Raw genomic sequence first — 22640 nt, forward strand, 5'->3', positions numbered from 1 at the left:
CTTCATAGTAAGCTTTGGGAAAATATTGATATGAAGCTAATCTGTATTTGCTAAGTTCAACTTTGTATGTCTGAAATCTATCATTACATTTAACCAGGGAAACTAATACAGAATGTATTAATCTATAATCCGCTTCATCCCTTTTGCTTTCTTTATCATAGAGAAAAAAATTTTAAACTTCACAATTTGTACAAATTCAGTTAATCTAATAAAGAGATAGCTTCTAAGGAGTTTAGATTATTTCTGCTTTTCTGAAGTAATTCTGAAATAATTTAAAATTATATTCAAAATGTTAACAGTCTTTTTCCAGTTATTTAATATTCATATTTTGTACATTAAATAACTGGAAAAAGTCTGTGATATTTTGGATATAATTGTAAAATGTAAGATATGATATATCTTGTTTGATATATTAAAAATAGTTTTCCAGAAAGAAGAAACTCAGCAGTGCTTTAATATGTAAAACAATATCTGGGTTTAAATTTCCTTATTGCTTTATATAGCCATGAACTTATTTCTGGTAGTCCTTGCTTAATGACCATTAGTTCAGTGACTGTTTGAAGTTACAGTGGTGCTGAATGAAGGCACTTACAGCCAATTCTTGGAAGTTCCAGCTGTCACAGCATCTCTCTGGTCATGAGAGCAAAATTTGGGCCCACCCATATTTTTCACACATTCCTGTCTCCACTGGGTTTGCATGAGGAAGGTGCTGTGGAAATGTCCCAAAGGTTGACAGATGACAGCTACAGGTGGATGGGAGTGTGCTGCATCTGCCAGGACCTCCTTTTGTGTGCCAGCCAGGTCCTTTTTTGCACATGGGCTGGGTCCTCCTTTTGTGCACTGGCCAGGGCCTTATTTTGTGAAAGAGGGACCTCGCTGGTACACAAAAGGACTGGCTTTTGCACAGCTGGGGCCATCTTTTACACAGGCCATTTTTTGTATGCCACCCAGATTCTTTTCATTAAATATATGCTGGAATGCTCCGTGTGGGTTGCAAATTGCCCATCCATTCTAATCTAACTTAAATTTTTAAATTGATAATAATTTGTGCTACATAAAGTGAATTACTTGGGAGTCATTCTGTGATTTTCAGCTGCAGTAGTCCAAATTAGTAAATTAATAGAGACACAAGCAGAGGTAAAGATCAAGGATGAATGAAAGTTATCTATCCTGAACTAAAAACTAAAGTCATGTTGTATACTCCCATACTTGTTATTTTAAACTTTAAAAATGTTATTGTATTTCAGTACATTAATCTGGAAAATATGGGACTTCCTTTTTATAGGTTTGCCCAGTTTTTCTTGTGCCCTCTCTTTGATGAAAGTTGCAAAGATAGAGAAGTGAATGCTGTTGATTCTGAGCATGAGAAGAATTTAATGAACGATTCATGGAGACTATTTCAACTAGAAAAGGCTACTGGAAATCCTAATCATCCCTTTAGCAAATTTGGGACAGGTAATTAAGAAAGCAATTTTTACATTATTTGGTCTCTTACATTATGAGGATATGATTCCTCATCTTTCTAAGCATTCAGTTATCATGCAAATAAAGATAAATGGCATAGGTTGTGGAATCTTATTGATGTTGCAGCCTTTAGAATTATGGTAATTAAATTTCCTTGATTCAGCATAGAGCTGGAAGGGACCTTGGAGGTCTTCTAGTCCAACCCCCTGCTCAAGCAGGAGACCCTATAACATTTCAGACAAATGGTTTTTCTTAAAAACCTCCAGTGATGAAGCATCCACAATTTCTGAAAGCTGGTATAGTCCACTGGTATATTGTTTTCATGGTTAGGAAGTTTCTCTTTAATTCCAGGTTGCTTGTCTCCTTGTTTAGTTTCCATCCATTGTTTCTTGTTTTGCCTTCTGGTGCTGGAAAATAAATTGACTGCTTCTTTGTGGCAATCTCTCAAATACTGGAATATTGCTATCATATGACCCCTTGTCCTTCTTTTCTTTAGACTAGCCCAGGGGTAGGCAACCCAAAACACTCAAAGAGCCACTTGGACCCGTTTCCCACCAAAAACAAAACACTGGGAGCCGCAAAACCCTTTTGATATCTAAAATGAAGATAACACTGCATATATCCTTTTTAACCTTTATTATAGGTGTGTCTATGTGTATGTGTGTGTGTGTGTGTGTATGTGTATATGTGTATATATACACACACACACACAGACACACACACACATATACACATTAAAAATAAAAGTAAAAATATGACTCTTGGGAATATCCATACTATTAAAACAATGATCACCAAGAGAATGCTTTAAGAGAATAAAATTACATACACACACAGGTAAAAAAAGGATATATGCAGTGTTATCTTCATTTTAGATGTCAAAAGGGTCTCTCTCTCCCTCCCTCTCTATCTGCCCTTGGTCTGCCACTCCTCTTCCCCCACTCTCTCTCTCTCCCTCTCTCTCTCTCTCTCTCTCTCTCCCCCCCCCTCCTATCTGCTGCTCACCTGGCAAGCTTCAAGCTGTTGTCCAACAACCTCCGGGGTAGGCAACCTCGTCTCTTTTATGACTCATGGACTTCAACTCCCAGAATTCCTGAGTCAGCCTAGCTGGGCTAGCTAGCTCTCTCCTGCCCTTCCTGCTTCCTGCTTCCTGCAGATACGCAGCAAAGGGAGGAGCTCCGCCCAGAAAGCTTTTCAGCTCCTTGGAGAACACTGAGTGCACTCTCTTTTACACACACACACACACACACACACACACACACACACACACACACAGAGAGAGAGAGAGAGAGAGAGAGAGAAGCAGGGAAGTGCAATTGCCTCTCTCTGTCTCTGTCTCTCTCTGCAAAGGCAGAGGAGGCTGGGAGTCACAGGGGAAGGCTCAAAGAGCCGCATGTGGCTTCGGAGCCGCAGGCTGCCGACCTGTGAATTAGCATACCCAATTCCTGCAACCATTCTTCATATGTTTCAGTCTCCAGGCCTTTAATCATTTTAGTTGCTCTTCTCTGCACTTTTTCCAAAGTCTCAACATCTTTTTTGTAATTTGGTGACCAAAACTGGATGCAGTATTCCAGGTGTAGTCTTATTTATAAAGTGGTACTACAACTACATGTGATTCTGATTCTGTGCCTCTGTTTGTACAAGGATTGTATTAGCTTTTTTGGCTGCTACTGCACACTGCTGGCTCATATTTAATTTATTGTCCACTAGGACTCTAAAGTCCCTTTCACAGTTACTGCTTGAGCCAGGTTTCACCTAATTTGTATTTGTACCTTTGTTTTTTTCTGCCTAAGTAAAAACCTTGCTTTTCTCCACATTAAACTTCATTTTGTTGGATAGGGCTCATTGTTCAAATCTTTCAAGATCTTTTTGAATCCTGAGTTTGTCTTCTGGGGTGTTTACTATTCCTGCCAGCTTAGTGTCATCTGCAAATTTGATGTGTTCCCCCTCTATTCCCTCATCTAATGTCATTTATGAAGATATTGAAGAGTACTGGGTCTAAGATTGAACCTTGTGGTACCCAGCTGCTTGCTTCCCTCCATGTAGACATAGCACCATTAAGGACTACTTGTTGAGTACAATTTGTCAGCCAGTTATAAATCCATCTGGTGGTGATGCTTTCTATCCTACATTTTTCTAGCTTACCAAGAAATAAGTTGTCAAATGCCTTACCGAAGTCTAAGTATACTATGTCCACAGCATTTTGCTGGTCTACTAATTTAGTTACTTTGTCAAAGAATGAAATAAGATTGGTTTGGCGTGATCTGTTTTTAACAAATCTATGCTGACTATATTCATCAAGATCAGACAAGTATTCTCTTACCATTTTCTTGCTGATTCATTGACAATGGAAGTAAGAAAAAAGGAAGGGAATGAGAAATGGAAGAAATATCTAGCTATAAATAATTTTTATAACATATAGTAAGTGACATCTCATTCATCTATTCATCAGCATTATTTATTATATCAGGACAAGCTAAAGCAGTGATGGCGAACCTTTTAGAGACCGAGTGCCCAAAAACTGTCCTGCCTCTGGCCCACCCCTGCTTCACCCCTGCCCACTCCACCCCCTCTGCCCCGTCCCCGTCCACCCACAGGGCCACCCATTGCCTCCATGGCCCGCCGCAGATTGCCCTGCAACGCCATGGCGGCCACGCCCTCCGCCCATGCCCCGGAGCATCATTTGTGTGTGACAGGGCATGAAGGCAGAGTCTTATCCCTGCTGCCTGGCTGCCATGTTCTTGGCTGCACTGCTCTGTGCAGGCCGTGCCCGGGGGCAACTCTTCTCTGCGGGGGCTGCTAGTGAGGAGGGGGCTGGGGGGGAGGTGGGGCTGGGGCAACGGCACGCGTGCCCATAGAGAGGGCTTCGAGTGCATCCTCTGGCACGCGTGCCATAGGTTCGCCATCACAGAGCTAAAGCATCAAAATCAAAGGATCTAAACCATATGCATCCTCTACTATCGTGTCTCGGGTGTGAAGATTCTAGTGGGAATAAGTGCTTTTGTAGATAACTAACTATTTAGGAATTCATAAATTCATAAACTAGCATCTTAAGATGGACCTAAAAACAAACTGGCAATCAGTGTAGTGACCCAAATACTAGTGTGATGTGATAACATTAGGCTTCTCATTAACAAGTAGGCAACTGCATTCGGTACTAGATGCAGTTTCCAGATGGTCTTTGACTACAGCCCCATCTATTACCGTAGCTAAACATGAGATGAGGAGGACATGAGTGACTTGCCTAGTGCTTGTTCCAATAATAGATTTAATTGGGACATCAGCCAAAATTAAACAAAGGTTCTCTTGGGTACGGATTCCACATGCTCTTTTGGTAGGAGCTGTTAATTTAGGAGTTACAGATGAGCTCCTGGGGAGTATGGCTCCCTTCTAGGCTTAAGGTTGGTATTGTCTTGGAGTCAAGAAAGTCTGAATCAATTGCCACTGTATCCTTCTTGGGTTAAATCATCCTGTTTTTCCACATCCAGCCCTTGTAATCTTCAGAACTAGGTTAAGAATTACACTACACTTGGAAATGGACAGGCTCACAATGGTGTTGAAAGACAAATGTAGATCAGTTTATTTTGAAACTTGGGATAAATGTTACCATTGGAAGGATTCGAGGAGGACGGTTGGGATTATAGGCTAGTGTTAAGATAGAAATATATGTAATTTTAGAATAAGTATTGTATATAAAATTTAGATGTATATTCAGCGATGAAGAACCGATTGTACAATGTGGAATAATTTGATAAAAATGTATATACTGGAATGCCACGTTATATCCAATTTTTTTTTAAATTGTATTATAAATAAAATTTTGGAAAAAAAAATTACACTGCACTCATTCAGTATTATTGGCTAAAAGTTCATTTTTGTTGTGTATGTTATTTAGAAAACTCTTTTAAATTGTTTTTAATTTTTTTTTTTAATATTTGCATTTTCAAAAACAAAGCAAAGCTAAATACCTGTACTGTAGAGTAATTATATTGTTATTATAAGGGTAGTCTGTAATCAGTGTGTGAGTGTAGGCTTGATGAGTTATGTTTAATAATTGTTCTTAATTATATTCATACTTGAATATAATTACAACTGTTCATAAACAAAGTTAATTGTTTTATATTTCTGTGTTCTCCTTATTTTAGGAAGTTGTCTTCGTCTTATTTATTTCATTGTTTCTTGTCTTAACTTACCATTATTATAGTATATCATCTTGGAGTGATAGGTTTATTTTGTATAACAGTAATGTTTGAGATAACATGTTGGAAATAAACATTCTAGCTTTGGCTTCTCTTTTTTCACTGCCAGAAAAAAGCAAATGACTGTGAAATATTTACAAAGTTTCACATTTTGTCTTGACAAGTTTTTAAATTAAATTCTAGAAATTATTCTCCCTACATTAATAAAGAAGAATATTAAAACTTCATTGCTCAAAAATAAGTTAGTGAGTTGCAAGGATAGCCCACCACAATTCATTCCCCAACCATCCTTCTCCAGTCATTGAGCACTGCCTTCCAATTCATCCTGGGTTGTTGGGCTGCCTTCCCCAATCAGAGGGGACCTTCCCATGGAAGACCATAAAAAGCTGGACTTTTTCATTTTACATTCATCAGTTGAATACAACAATGTTAAGGCTCTTAAGTGAAGATTTTTCCAGCAATAGTGGACTTTTTCCTGAGAAACTGCATTGACATCGGCAACAGTTCTGCCAGTTTACCCTTCTGATCTAGCAGACAGAAATAAAAATAGAAGGTATATTCGGGGTTTTTCCTTCTCACTATACATTGCAGACAAAGCAATGTATAGTGAGATTCGATCCAGATAAATGGTGAGAGAATGGATCCAGATAAATACTTCTAAAGCTGACTTCATTTCCAGTGGGTTGCAGCATAGGAGACAAACAGGTCATGGCAGCAGTGCAGAAGAGCCCTTAATGCCCACTATTCCTTGACGAAGAGATTACAGTGCATTGGATTGGGAAGGAAATTCATTTAATTGGCTTAAGAAACGACTGATTCATAATAACAAAGTTTTCTTAAGATATTCCCAAATCTAGAAATTTGGGGAACTCTATCCATTATTTTAAAGTTATATGGCTTTGTCCAGACGGTCCTATTTCTTTAAGTTGTGGTTTAAAAAAAATAGCCTAAACCATTCAGAGGGTTCTTGGAGTCAGGCAGCATCAATAAATAAATATTGAAATTTACCAGGTTATAAATTTGAATTTTCTCAAGACATTAGGATCACAAAGCATAACCTGATCTTGATTTTTAGTGAGTATTTAACAATAGGTTCACAGTTCATACACCCTGAGAAATATGCTTAATAAACTAGGGTTTGCCTGAGTAAAAAGGAAACATTAGTCAATTTCTTCTTTTTTACTTCAAGAAACCATGATTTTTTGAATCAGGAAGACTGATTGACATGATAAGTGCATAATACTTTTACTTCCATCTGGGTTTGAGGATGCTAATTAATGACCTCTATAGGTAATGTAGAGATCACTGCAATGCCTCTATTATTTTCTCTTGGTTGAAAAGTTCAATTCTACATTTTGAGTTACAGTCCCTCCCCCCAATTCATATCCTATAAATTTAATGTACCTAACAGAAGCTCCACAATCTTATGGAAAACATGCATAGGAGCTCCATGCCTGTTGAGCAGGAGATACCCAGGAGTTTTTCCCAACCTCATTGGATGATCTGATGAAAAATATACTCATCAGCTTCTCATATGATTGTACAATTTATGAGAATGTTTCATTCCCTGCTATAATTTTTTTTCTCTTAACATGTCCTTTATTTTACTCTTGCTTTTTAGGGAACAAGTACACTTTGGAAACTAGACCAAACCAAGAAGGAATAGATGTAAGGCAAGAGCTTTTGAAGTTTCACTCCACCTACTATTCATCAAATTTAATGGCTGTTTGTGTTTTAGGACGGGGTAAGAATGGCAAGCATTGTGAGAATTATTTTGAAATATTTAAATGTTGCTAATATTTTATATAATAATAAATCATTTAGGAAATTAAACACAGTCAAGCTTCATATTCAAGAGTAAAATAAAAATCACATTCCTGGTTATAACACATAAAAATATTACAACACAGATGCAAAGCATTCAGTATTATTTTGCAGATTTATTCTTTTCTGCCTTCTCTGGCTATTAGCATCACTGCTCTTTCTTTAAGTTCATGTCACATCACCGTTTTTTTAAAAATCATTTTTAGAGTATGATTATAAACCATGATTCATTGTATTGTTTCAATATACCAATGTTTATATGATTAAGATTATTAACATTGTATTATTTAGGTGGCTTAAAGTATTGAAAAGGGGGAAAGGAAAGAAGGAGTTCTGTCAATATTATGTAAAATTTAGGATGTTAATATTCTAACCGTAAAACTATTTGATTTTTCGTCTGAATATATTAAAATATATATTAATATATTAATAAAGAACCACTGCACTCACATCAGAGTATCAATAATGTGATAATAGTTTTAATCTTAAACTATTACTATTAAAATTTCTATTGTATTGCTCTAGTATAGATTAATAAATAATTAATAAATAAATAATTAATAATTAATTAATAAAAGGAAAATGATAGGCAAATCAAATTTAATAAAGATAAAATACCTGAAAAGTAATAACAACAACAACAACAACAATTACTACTACTACGACTATTACTACTGTTGGTTTCTAATTTGCACCATTTTATACATTTATTAATCTTTGTGATATTTGTAGACATTCAGACCCCCTTAAAAATGAAACTATACATGATTATGTTCACCATGCTGTGTAATGTGTTTGATGTATGGGAACCATTTTTATTTAAATATAGTTAAGCTTGTATTGTGTAAGTGTAATGTTTTGCAATTGCTGTGTACAGTCCAAGGTTTGCAATCATATATTGTCAGGATTGTGTCCTTCTTCCAATGTTGAGCAAAATTTATTCTTGCTTTTGTAAATATATATACAATTATGATATTTTTGTTGATATTTTTATTAGATTGTATTTAGTAGCAAAAGCTGTGGTTTCATTCAAATTTAAATTCCTAGATTTTCTGCATTGTACAATATATGTCTTTCCAGAACTTTTAAGATCTTTTACGTTCTATTACATGTGATAAAATGTTCCCTCTATTTCTTGTTATTTCTAACATTTATTACTATCTGATTTGTCTATATTTGTTGATGGAACTGTATACCACCTATAAAACATTTTGTAAACAATTTTCTAGTAAGTTATAATTTGGTGTAAATTTTATATATTTAGTTCATAATTCTTCCTATTGTTGCATTGTAATAGTTTCTTTAAAGTTTGTCATCCATTTTGTCATACAGTATTTTCTTTGTTCTGTCTCTATCATATTAAGAGTTTGTATATATACTCTTAATAGGTGGTCTTGATGTTATATGAACATTTAAAATTTTGTGGGCTTTTTTCCTGAATGTCCCTCCTTCCTTCTTAAAATCTGATTTTATTTATATTATGCAGTGTAAAATAAGCTGACTGAATTCTGGATACAGAATTTCTGCAATAAGAAATATGTATTCTTAAGTTTTTAGAGGTGTGATTAAAAGTTAGGGCTCCTAGAGCTCCTTGATAGGAGAGGTTAAGAAGTCTATAAATGATCTTAATTTCTATATTTTTCCAATAAGATATCCTCTAATGTATAAGAATTACATTATCAGAATTCCCAATAGGTTAAAATTCTGGAAATTAAAATCCAACATACTTTAGGGCCTGGAGTAAGTGATGCTGCTGTTAATTATTAGTTATTTGTTTTCATTCTTTTTTACAGAATCTTTAGATGAGCTAACCAATCTGGTGGTGAAGTTATTTTCTGAAGTAAAGAATAAAAATGTTCCAATACCGGAATTCCCTGAGCATCCCTTCCAGGAAGAACATCTCCGAGTGGGTTTGAAACTTTCAAGATTACACTTTTGTTAATCAGTAGATGGAACAAGATAGTATTCAATATTTTCCGAAAATCATAAGTGGAGATTGTTATATACAAGTTTAACCATCTATTTCCTGAAATTATAAGAACTGTTCCTAAAGTTAATAGGAACCTTTAACTTATAAGAATATTTTTTTTTAAATAAGGCTTTCCTGTTTTCTTTTTTTACAGCAACTTTACAAGGTGGTACCTATTAAAGATTTTAGAAATCTATATGTCACATTTCCAATACCAGATCTTCAGAAGTACTACAAATCAAACCCTGGCCACTATCTTGGTCACCTTATTGGGCATGAAGGTCCAGGAAGTCTTTTATCAGAACTGAAAGCTAAAGGTAAGATAATTCAAAGTTAGCTGATATGCTACTTGCATTAAACTTGTTACTAAGACTTATGGAACTGCTTCTGCATAGTGCCTTCATGATCTAAGCACATTTTATCGCTTTTGCCCTTGGGAGGGTCTATGATTTTAGTAGTGTTAACAGATGTCTAGAAGTATTAAAAGAAGGACCCACCAAAAAGACTTCCAAAAGATCACCTGTATCTTTCTAGTTGATATTCCTTGCCCACAAATAGGCAATTTCTATGCTTAATATATTTGACCAACTGTCATAATATTAAATTTGTGTCCACTCTCAAAAATGGATTAATCAAACCTGATGCAATCAATCTTCTGAGAGCACTTCCTTGAAAAATGTTATTGATGGCTATGGAATAATCAAATTCCTCAGCAAGTATTCTTATGCTTGTATTGATTTGCTCCAGACTTCCATTAATTGTGGCCCAATTATTAGAGGCATCCTCTATATCAACAGACTCTTGCAGAACCATTTAGATGATTCTCGCTCCTTCGGTACAACTTTGCTTGCCTATAGCAAGTTGATCAGTAGGCACGTTGCCTTACCAGAAAACAAACTCAAGAAGCGAAAGGTTCTTCCTGCACATGGGGTTGATTTTCCTAAAATCTTCCATCATCAGCAGTTTGATTTTCCTATTATTACCATATTTGTCTTCCTAGTCTATTTTTGATTTTAATTTTCCTAATACTAACGCACCCTGGCTTTTTCAAAATCTGCCAAACCATGGTGTTGCTGGCTTTTCCTTTTCATTTCTTCCTGGAATCCAGATATGGCAGATGAGTCTGCAGAGGTCTCTGTTAGAGGAAAAATTTACATATACCAATTAATTCACATGGCAAAGACTTACAGCTTCAGTAGACTTATTCAATTGGTGGCCAGATTCATCAAGTAGTCTATGCCAGTGCTTATGTGTCAGTGGCTGAATTTGCTGTTTTCTTTCTCTTTAGGTATGTGGAAGATATCTGAAGACAGTTCTGAATTCCCAATGGAATTCAGGTTAAATTAGGATCTCAAACTCATGTAATTCTGATAAATATATCTAATATTGAATGCAGTGACACAATGTCCTTCTGTCATTCTGCCCTTTTTCTGCATTGTAGTTCAACAATCTTGGTTAGGGGGCAGTCAGCTTTTCTTCTAAGAAGGTATTAATGTTCCTTTCCCCATCTTCTTGAATATAAAGATCTAGCAGTAACATCTTTACGATGGCCTGCAGATTGAAGAACACTGATCAAGTATTATATGGCTAGTTACAGTTTTGCCTCCCCCATCAGTGGCATCACATTTAAACACCATGCTTAGTTTTATAGTGTAGGACTCTTTCAGGAACTTTCTAATGTCCTTGAATTCTGGAAGTGAGGCCAATTTAAATCTGGCTGATTTAGTTATGAAAATGTATTGGAAGAAAGTAATGAATTAGAATAATCAAGAGGAAAAAAGGACTAAAATGGATTTTAGTTTATGAAAGAACTGTTAAAACATATATAGCACCTATTGGTGATATTATCACTTTTAAAATTAATAATATCTGATAATATTGTTGACTTCTATTGTTATCAGTAGAACAATTAAAACATTTTTTAAGGAGCTTCCAAATCATCCATATCTAGGAACTCTGTATGCTTCTACAATTTAAAAATAGAAAAATCAATTCTCCATGGGTAAGATCTGCCAAGGCTGAAGAAAATGCCTGCAAAATTAGATGATTTAGAAGGGACTAGGATCAGACAAGTTGAACCAGAAATATATGAATGCCATGATATCCTTGGTTCCCAAGGGTAAAGTAAGAGCATCATATTTCTGAGGAATTTGCCATATCAGTTGTCTTGGACTTCTAATTGTAATGAAGGCACCTTATATTTTTGAGTTCATCCTTTAGTGCCATGTCATACAAGCCATATTTGACATTATAGCATGGTATCATACATAACAGTGTGTGTACGTGTTCATGACATTCATTTTTTACCTCTTGGATAACTATCGTTCAGAATTTCTTCTCAACTGTGAAATACTGTGTAGCTTCTGACAGTACACTGGCAAATATTCTTTTTTTATTATTATTAAAAAGTTTTATAAAAATTACAATATAACCCCCCAAGCTCCCCTCTCCCTCCCCAACTTCCCAGAGCTGAGTACAGGGTTACAAATATGATAATCCTAATCTAACTAACATTAACCAACTATATAAATAACCAAGTCCATAATGCACTTTAACTCCCCTTTAACATAAATATAAACAAATTGAAAATAAACATAATAATAATAAAAACATAAACAAGTTAATATCCTAATTATTAAACAATACAATCTTCAAATTGTTAAACAATACTAATACTAAAAATAATAATATCATAATAATACTCTAAAATTCACTCATAAGCTAAATGAAACTTTTTAGTCCTGTATTTATTCTGAATATAATTTATCCATCTTCTCCAAACCGAATTGTATCTTTCTTGTGAATGATCCTTCAAGTAAGCAGAAATCTTAGCCATTTCTGCTAAGTTTGACACTTTAAGCGTCCATTCTTCTATAATAGGTAAACAATCCTTCTTCCAATATTGCCCTACTACTAACCTTGCAGCTGTTATTAAATTCAACATCAAATTAATTTCTTTAGCATCACAATCTGTAATAACACGCAATAGAAATAATTGTGGGCTAAACTTTATCTTTCTCTTGAAAATCTGTTGAATGTTCCACCAAATCTTAATCCAAAAGGCTTTTATATTTCTACAAGTCCACCATATATGAAAATAAGTGGCATTCAAACTACCACATCTCCAACATTTGGGCTGTAAACTAGGATACATACAAGACAACTTTTTAGTATCCAGATGCCATCTATAAAACATTTTATAAACATTTTCTCTTAAATTTTGTGCCTGGGTAAATTTTACATTTCTGACCCAAATTACCTCCCATGTATCCAATGGAATCGGTTCTTGAATATTTTGAGCCCACTTTACCATACAGTCCTTAACTAATTCCATTTCCGAATCCATTTCTATTAAAACATTATAAATTCTCTTTATATGCGCTTGGTTTTGATCTTTAATCTGTTATACCAAATTCTCATCCATTAAAGTAATACCAATCTTTTGATCTAACTTCCATCTAACCAACAATTGATTATACTGAAACCAAGACTGTACAATATTTTCTTGCTTTAACTCAACTAACGATTTTAAATGCCAATCATTCCCTACCAATCTAAGTAATTCCTTATAAGAAATCCTATCCAAATTCACACCCCTAGATACCCCCTCTATTGCGTGTCCAGGAACTTTGGAAGAACATTCATTTTAATCGCTAAAATTCTCCCGAACAAAGATAACTGTAATTTTTTCCAGTCATTTAAATCCTTTTGCACTTTTACCCATAATGTCTCATAATTATTTTTGTACAATTTAACATTAGAAGCTGTAATATATACTCCCAAATATTTAACCTTTTTCACTATTTCAAAACCTGTTAATTTAACTAACATATCCTTTTCCTTCGTAGACATATTTTTCGGTAATATTTTAGTCATATTGTTATTTACCTTAGCAAATATTCTTAATGACAAGTAACTATACAAGCATATGCTTGTCTTCTGGTCATTCACAACTTCTTTGCCCATTGGAGAACCTCTTCCATTGATACATTTCCACATAATGCAATATTTTCTGCTGTTAAGTCTACAGCAGACCATGCCATAATTTAGCCTTTGATAATGCCTACTATGTAGTTGGAACCAATTTATTTGCTTTCACCCATTCTACCTGTAACTAAGATATTTCAAATGCATGCATTCTAGTAACCTGGCAGCCTGAACAGCCATAGATCTCTGTCCTCTTTCATCTGATTTTGCCTTCCACAATGGCAGGATTTAGAAACCCAGCACTATGAATTGCTATATCACCTTGACCAATTTTTCCTATACCTCACCACTTGATTTCCTCAGTTCATAATTTTTTAGTAGAGATGATAACATTAGAAGCCTTTCAGCTATATTGTAGGTATTCATTTTTTCAGCTTTTGCTTTTGCCATAACTGGCTGTTTTGTACATTTTACAGATGTTGCTGTCTCTTCACCCTTAGCAATTTAGAATTTTCTTCTGTAAAAGAACTTTTTTTTGCTGTGCACAAAACAGTAGACACCATTCCATATTTTCTTATCCAATGTTGAATTATTTCCTGAATGGTTTTGACAACATAACTACTATGGAATGTATTTCCTTCAGAGCACAGAACTCTTCAAACCATTTGCAACATAGATCTTCAGTTATTTATTTTTAAATAATATTCCTAGTAACTATTATTTCTTCCTGTTCTTACACACACACACACACACACACACACACACACACACACACACACACCTCTGTGAATCCCTGATTGCAGGACTGTGTTGTCCTAGGTAACTGAGAAGAAAGCCAACATTTTGTCTTAAAATGTATTCAGAAGGAATTTTTGGTTTAAAACTTTCTTGGTTGGAGAAGATTCCCAATTAAACTTTTGTGCAGATATAGGACAAATATGGGAATCCACAGATGGTTGTTCAAAAAAAAAAAAGGTATTGGTAAATAAGCTGTTCTTACTCACTGTTAAGAATTGATTCTTGGAGCCTTATGATGGATGAAGTCATTCTTTACTGTGTTATAAGACACAAGTATATATATAATTTCATCTATATCAAATGAAAAATTACAAACAAATCAGTTGTAAAATTGTATACATCTATGCAGTGATTATTATTGCATACCACACAACCTAATACATGTGTAACATAGCTAAATATGACTACCGTATATTCTGGCATATAAGACGACTTTTGAGAGCGTTGAAACAGGCTCCGAACTCAGGGGTCGTCTTATATGCCGAGTCGTCTTATACGCCGGAAATACGGTAGTTTCCGGCGTATAAGACGACTTTCTAGGCATGGGTCTCGGCGTCGATCGTCTTATACGTCGGAAATAAGGTAGTTTCCGGGGTATAAGATGACTTTCTAGGCATGCGACTCAGCGTCGATCATCTTGCGACTCAGCGTCAAACTCGGGGGTCGTCTTATACGCCGGGATATACAGTATATCTAGAGAAAAAGTTGTGTATTTTTAAAAATGGCAAAAGATGGAAAAAAAGGATAAAATATTTTGTAATATTTTGATTTAAAGTAATCCACAAAGTATCATGAAAGCAGTTGGTTATTATTTTGAAAATGCAGTGGTTCAAAAAATAAATAAACAGGTGAAAAGGAGACAAGCTGAATCCCATGAACAAGCTAGAAGACTGTTAAACTAATTGCAGTAGCACTTAGCCTTATATACCACTCCACAGTGCTTAGTTTACAGCACTCTCTGAGCGGTTTACAAATGTTAGCTTATTGCCCCCAACAACTGACCCCAACCGACCTTAGAAAGGTGAATGGCTGATGCTTCTGTTTCAAATTAAGAGAAACGTTTGTCAAAATTTATGTGGCAAAATTTCTACATCCTGATTCCCTCTAGTTTTCTTTTGATATAATAGTAGAAGACTAAATACACAATATAGAGCTTCCTGAATTACACTACAACCAAGTTGATTTCTCCCATTTTCACCTTTTACCTTCTTGTTTTTCTTAAACAAGTTTTTATTTGTAAAACATTTGAAAACATTTTGAAGTATATTAAATCAAATTTCTATGTTCTAAATGTGATGGACATTTTACCTCTATGTATGCCAAAGGCATATTGTACATAATATATTTTAAAAATTAACAGTGTCTCAATGTTCATGTTTGGATTTGTCTTCTCTTGATTTCAAAACATGTTTCATATTCAAAATTGGCTGATTTGTCTTTATAGAAATGTTGTTGCTATAAAATTTCTGGAAATTCATTACCTCTAATGGTCCCATTTTATCGCTTCCATTCATAATATTCTGTCATAATGTGTGAAAGTTATTAACCAAAAATACAAATATTGTCAGCGTTTGCTTAAAAATAATATAACTTTTAAAAAATGCAAGCAATACTGTATGTATATTATATGCTTTTATCATAGGCTGGGTAAGCACACTGGTTGGTGGACAAAAAGAAGGCGCTCGAGGCTTCATGTTTTTTATCATCAATGTTGATCTTACTGAAGAAGGACTGTGTAAGTGGATCCCTTCAATCATTTTGCTTTGCTAGGGCTTAAATATCGTTTAAATATCACTTCTCTTATAAGACCTTTTACATAGCCCACTGTGAAAAATATCCTATAGTGTAGTAAAATGTAAACATTTAATTAGCTTTAATCATATGCAGTTTCATATTTCCTTTACTTACAACCATTTGTTTAGTCACTGTTCAAAGTTAATGACAGCAGTGAAAAAAGTGACATGACTGGTTGTCACACTTTGCAGCATCCCTATGTTCACATAATCAAAATTTGGGTGCTTGGCAACTGGCATGTATTTATGACAGCTGCACTGTCCCATTTGTAACCTTCCCAGATGGCTTCCAACAAGCAAAATCAATGGGGGAAACCAGATTCGCTTAATGACCGCATGATTCACTTAACAATTGCAGTGATTTGCTTAACAACTATGGCAAATAGGCCATAAAATGGGGCAAAATTCACTTAACAACTCTGTTCCTTAACAAAGGAAATTTGGGGCTCAATTGTGGTCATAAGTTGAGGACTACCTGTACTATAGCAAGAAGGATTTTCTTATTTTTCAGAATGCTGCTAACAGTTCTGTGCGCTTTTTCCTGATCTTAACAAATGTGATAATTCCTCATGTTCTAAATCAGCAGTATCCAAACTTGGCAACCTTAAGGCCTCTGGACTTTAACTCCGAGAATGATCCAGCAACTCCCAGAATGACCCAGTTAGCCATTCAATTTTGGGAGTTGAAGTCCACAAGTCTTAAAGTTGCCAAGATTGGACACCCCTGTTCTAAATACTGCTGGCAGTTAGAAAGAAAACAGCTCCTGATAATCAAATTGGTTTGAAAACTATCTGAAGCTTTGCATGCATGCAGTATACTCTACACACCTTCAGCTTGTGCTACACTACAGCACCCCTCCCCCAGTTCACACATGAACTACACCAGGCCTCCCAAGGTCTCCCCAGTCCCACTGCCTCACTGCTGTCGTCTTTACCTGGACTCTCTCCATTTCCAGATTTGCACATCTGAGGTTATGGCAACTACTAGGATTGCCATCACTAAGTGATGCAATCGTGTGATATTGCACGTTCCAACTGCATTGTTTTATGGCGGAAAATTTTGGTCCTAGTTGTTGTAAGTCATGGATTGCCTGTATAGTAACAACATCGTACGGGAGTTGTAATCCTAGAACTTTTGTGACACTGTTGCTTTGACCTAACAAAACTAAAAATCCTGTATTTTTTCTTGTATAGTACATGTGGAAGATATTATTTTGCATATGTTTCAATATATTCAAAAGCTACGCACAGAAGGACCTCAAGAATGGGTTTTTCAGGAATGTAAGGTAAGATATCTTTACCAGATTATTTTCTATTAGCTTAAGAAGCATGATAAAAATTGTATCATTTTAAAAACAGGATTGAACAGGCACCTTAAACATTTTAGTTTGGTATTTCATGATAGTGAATTTTAGAAAACCTGTCATGAATAAAATATTAAGCAAGTAGCATCAAAATCTACAAGGGCTATTTTTTTAGTTCCCAAGGAAGTGAACTAATATGTTACGTCCAATATTAAAGCTTTTTGAAGCTAAAACATTAACCCAAATATTCTACACAGCTCAGGTGGCCTATATATGAAGAAAAGAGACAATACAAAGTTTTTTAAAGGTTTTTGTTTGTGGCACCATAAAGTATCCCCAAGATAGCATCAAGCTTGAATCTGGAATGTCCAAAATTGAACCGGAGCATGGAGAGTATTGGTGGCATAAAGATCAGGTTTTTTTCCCTACAGTGTTGCTACAGCTAGTCTTTATTAACAATTACACTTCACTGTGAACAAAACCAATAGAACAAAAATTTAAGAACATCTGGAGTGCCTCTAGATTCATTGCAAATTCAGACAATGCTCAGAGCATTGTAATACAAAAGTTGAATGACATTGAGTATCATTCCAAACTCAATTCCCTCTCTTGAGCCCTGGAAGCCACCCAGACATGGGGTCCTGGGAATTTGCAAGTGTCTTCCTCTAGCTTGACAAGGGCCTTTTCAGGGCCAGCAACAACCTCCTCCCATCCACATCATTATTTGTCAGCAATGCCAACTTTCCTGTCTCAGCACTTTTGGCTGGTGATTCCAGGGAAATTGATCAATCTAACATGTCCTTTACTACTGCAACTATTACAGGTAGTCCTCAATTTACAACAGTTCATTTAGTAACCATTCAAAGCAGTAGTTAACATCAAACTATATGTTGTTCAAGATAAGGATTGTCAGAGATCTGGCCAGAGATCATAGCCAGGAGAAAAAAACCAAACTAAATTACTATTACTATTACCTCATACTAAAAAATGCTCATATACCCAGAAAAAGAATTTGTTTGTGAAAAACTGAACTCAATAAGAATAACCTATGCAAATTTATAGTAAACCCTACTGAATTGAATGGTGGTTACCCATACATTAGTTTGGATATTCCTATAAAGATAGTCTTAATGAGTGAACCTCTCATATATAGAAATAACTATTTTGAAATAATTTCCCGAGTAGTATTTTATATAAGTACTTTAGGTAACTTCTGTATTAATAAAGTAATATAGCCTGCTCCAAACTAGATGCCTTCCAGATGTTTGGATTTAAAATCCAAGAATTTTTAGCAATGGCCATAGTTCTTGGAAGTGCCCAGAATTGGGGAAGACAAAAATAATAACGAAAGAACATTTTTCAATAAAATGGTATTTATAAATATACATATAGTTTATCAAACTGCTAATGATCCTATTTTAATTTTGAATTGTCTCTATATATGGTATTTATTTCAGCTTTAAAATAACTTGCACTTCAAACCTCATATTCATTTATCATTATTATTGGGAAAATGTTTTCTTTGCATCCATATAATGCAAAGAATCATATTTTTATTATGCTCTGTAGAAATTCATAATAATGAAAGAAACCAATCAGTTCCATTCATGTGATTAATTCTGAACATCAGAAATCAAACTAAATTTATGTTTAAGAAGAATTTCTGTGATTTAATATATTAATCTGTATCTGCAAAAGTATTTTATCTTGTTTTCTTTCATTTGTTAGGATCTAAATGCTGTAGCATTCAGATTTAAAGACAAAGAAAGACCAAGAGGTTATACATCAAAACTTGCAGGGATGCTTCATGTAAGTTGCAATTTGTACTATAGAGCTATTTATGTTAGCATATAGCTTAGACTATTGTATTTAATACTGTATCATTTCTTAACATTTCTGGGACTTTTCAGAAAAAGTTATTGGTAACAATGGCACTTATAAGCGCAGCTCTGCTTTTGTACCTGAAGCAGACAAAGGTTGCTAAGATTGGCAGCAGGAGAGACGATAGAGCTGCCTGTTACTTTGAATGCTTATCCAACTTTCTGCAGGATTCAGGGCTCCAATAATAATTATCCAACTTTCTGCAGGATTCAGGGCTCCAATAATAAAAGCAGGATCAATGACTGCATGGAGTGTTGTATTTGGGTTCTCTGAGTGTATATTTTAAAGTTGAGGTGACAGAGAGAGAAAGAGCCAGTGGCAATACCTAGTACTTCATATGACTTGAACCCTTTCGTTATTCAGATAAATGCATAACTAAATTAGGGTTGCTATTATAAAGAATGGTAATTGTTGATAGCACAGTGACCTATGTCCCCATGCGGAGGATCATGAAATAAGATTGAGAGAATTGGCTTGCTTGTTGTTGAACAATTTTACAACATTCCTTTTCCAATTAGAGATGATTTGATTATACGTTTACCTGCTTAATAAATTAAATTAAGTAGCATAGTGTTACTGTGTAGTGAAATATTTGTTGCCTAAACAGTTCGATGTTAAAAGGTTTCATTTTTTTCATTGTTCTTTGCATTATGCATTGGGTTTTACATTATTTTAGTACTCTCAAGGTGAATCTAATGCCTGAATGTCTAGAGCAAGGCTTTTCATTTTCAACTGGTGGTATGCGTACCACCTGTGGTACTTTGCCACATGGCAGATGGTACACGACCATCCTAGAAAAGTGTAGCAGGGGAGGGGAATGAACTGAAGCGACCCAAGCCTGAGGGAGAGGCAGCTGCAGCTGCAGGACTGTATGGGCTTGGCAGAAGCCCCAGGAGCCAGCAGGCACTTCTGGAAGCAGTGTGGAGCTGGAGGTGAACTGAAGAAAAACCGGGGGGAGGAGAGGAGATGATATAAAAGGAGGTGGTTTTGACAGAAAGGGAAAAAAAGGACAACAAGGAAAGAGAAGGGGATGGAGAAAAAGCTGTGGAAGGAGAACTCAGCAGGCAGGGAGGAAACAGCGACAGAGAAGAAGCAACAGCTGTTGCTGGAAGAAAAGGTTCCCTGGTTCATTTTCTCCAGCCAGGAGAATGCAATCAGTGCTGATGAAATGAAAAGTCGGGAGATGAGCATGTCAGAAAGGAGATTGGTTTATTTAGTTCTGGATCATCTGGCAGCTTGATTGGGTTACCATAAGGATTTTTGTGCAGTTTTTACAGCGTTTTGTAATTCAGAGGCTCGGTTTGTGTGCTTTCACTGATAGGCTTGTAAAGCAAATAATAAAGTGGCAAAGGAAATGTTAGTGCAAACATACACACAGAGTAAGAGAAAACAAATTCCCAAAGTCCAGCAAATTTGCCTTTAAGAAAATTCAAATCCAAACCAGCCAGCATAAGAATGGTCAAACATTGCATCAGGTTCATCAGCTGGTTTGGGTCCAGAGTCAAAGCCATTGGATTTCAAGTCGGGAATCAAGACACTGAATAAATTAATGGTTGTTATTGATAGAGAGACTTGAGCTCACTGCTCTTCTTAAGAGTTACCATGTAATTGCAGAGATATCCTCTAGGAGTCAACATTTACTTCTTTTTATTCAATGTCAAGACTATACTGAATGGATGTTTTTCCTTCTGATCTATTAATAGATCTAAATGGCACCAATTCCTTATTGAACTGCTATTGAGCACTTTTAAAATCTTTTTCAGTCTAAACTAAAAGTGTAACATTTTATTTTAGTACTATCCTATTGAAGAAGTTCTTGCTGCTGAATATTTACTTGAAGAATTTAGACCAGATTTAATAGAAATGGTTTTGGACAAACTGAAACCTGAAAATGTCCGGTAAGATCTATTGCCATATTCTGGTGTATTACTATAATTTATAAATGGTACATTGTGATGCTTATTGAAAGATAAAAAATATATTTCATCCCCAAATAACAAAGATTAGCAAATAGATTCTAAAGTAGCTCCTGAAGTTTTCTTCGTTTTAGAATGTCTTTAGATGTTTTTGTAAAGACATTGCATGGAGTAATAAATTAGCAACGTTCAGTAGTAATTGTTATATTGTAATGAGAATAATGTGTTTTTCAAATGTGATTTTAGGAAGGGATTGTCATTCAGCTTTAATAATAGGGCTGTATGATGCTTCTAAAACATCAGTGACCACAAGTGCAGTGCCTGTCAACTGGCAAGAACTCCTGGAAGCAGATATAACTGCTTTAATAAATTGCCTACAGGTGCTGCATTTCCACTCCTTCAGGCTCTGAAACACCTTTTCAGAACTGAATCCAAAACGTTGCATTGCCTTTCTAAATAAATTCATCACTGTTTGTGCATTTATGGAGAGGTAATTCAACCTAGTAGTTATAGTACTGGACTAGGAGTGAGGGCAATCTGAATACTAGTCTTAGCTGAGGCATGGAAGCCAGCTGGCTCTCTCTCTCTCTCTCAGCCATTAGAGAAAAGGCAAAAGCAAACCATATCCAAAAACATTGCCAAGAAAACTGCACAGACTTGTCTAGGTAGCCAACAGGAGTCAAAACTGACTCAAAGGCATCCCTCCCACCTTCCGCATAATACTAATTTGCATTCAGTCATAATGCTTTCACTCTTAGGTATGATTAGGAGGTGTGTCTGAATAAACCCTGAGAAAATAAGCAGCACCTGCCTCCCTCTTTTATGAATCTGCTTTCTTGTTTTTGTTATGATTAGTGTTTGCCTGCCAAGTCATAACCGGAGAATATAATTGGAAGTCAATTTCTGATTTGCTTCTCTCTCTCTCTCTCTCTCTCTCTCTCTCTCTCTCTCTCTCTCTCTCTCTCTCTCTCTCTCTCTCTCTGTGTGTGTGTGTGTGTGTGTGTGTGTTAATTTCTTGACTTGGAAATCTGAAAGAAAAAGCTTTGCTTTTAAGTAGGAAAACAAAAAGTAGAACTCAACAGGAAAAGGGGAAATTATAACTCATTCTCTTGCATTCATTTATTCATTGAACTTGTATCTGATGTTACTTCAGCTCAGGGTGGTGTACATAGTGTTCCTTTCTTCCATTTTTCCTCACAAGAACAAATCTTGAGGGAGATTGGGTTGGAAGAGAGCCCCAAAGTTACCCCATGAGCAATTGTTCAATTTAGTATCTGTTTAATTCTGGACATTATTTTAAGATTTAATTTGTATTTAATGTTCCAATTGATAAGTATTTTGTCCATCCAAGTGTCTTATATTTTTCCAATTAGGAACTATTTGTCTCTGAAATGCAGAACAGTGTTGATAGTAAATAATTTCGCTTGAATGTAATGTGCTGCAAAGTTACTACTCTTGATAATTGCCTTTTTATTTTAACTGGAAAAGAAAAATAGAATCTCCTTATAACAGAAGGGCCTCATTTTATTTGGTGAGATACTTACTAAAATAGTTTGGAATATGGCA

At 35.4% G+C, this 22640-nt stretch overlaps 1 protein-coding gene across 5 annotated transcripts in view; it reads left to right on the forward strand.

Annotated features, from left to right (window-relative positions):
- IDE (insulin degrading enzyme) overlaps positions 1 to 22640 on the forward strand; it is a 97429-nt gene that overhangs the window by 19248 nt on the left and 55541 nt on the right. For all 5 annotated transcript variants that reach the window (XM_039336050.1, XM_039336047.1, XM_039336048.1 and 2 more), the window contains 8 exons: positions 1286 to 1455; positions 7285 to 7407; positions 9281 to 9393; positions 9611 to 9773; positions 15824 to 15916; positions 17168 to 17259; positions 19006 to 19086; positions 20953 to 21056. In XM_039336050.1, coding sequence (XP_039191984.1) covers positions 1286 to 1455; positions 7285 to 7407; positions 9281 to 9393; positions 9611 to 9773; positions 15824 to 15916; positions 17168 to 17259; positions 19006 to 19086; positions 20953 to 21056 — 939 coding nt within the window. The remainder of the gene's footprint in view (positions 1 to 1285; positions 1456 to 7284; positions 7408 to 9280; positions 9394 to 9610; positions 9774 to 15823; positions 15917 to 17167; positions 17260 to 19005; positions 19087 to 20952; positions 21057 to 22640) is intronic.

The sequence above is a fragment of the Crotalus tigris genome, unplaced genomic scaffold (assembly GCF_016545835.1).
Source record: "Crotalus tigris isolate CLP2741 ecotype Arizona unplaced genomic scaffold, ASM1654583v1 scf7180000017663.5292952, whole genome shotgun sequence".
Taxonomy (NCBI): Eukaryota; Metazoa; Chordata; class Lepidosauria; order Squamata; family Viperidae; genus Crotalus; species Crotalus tigris.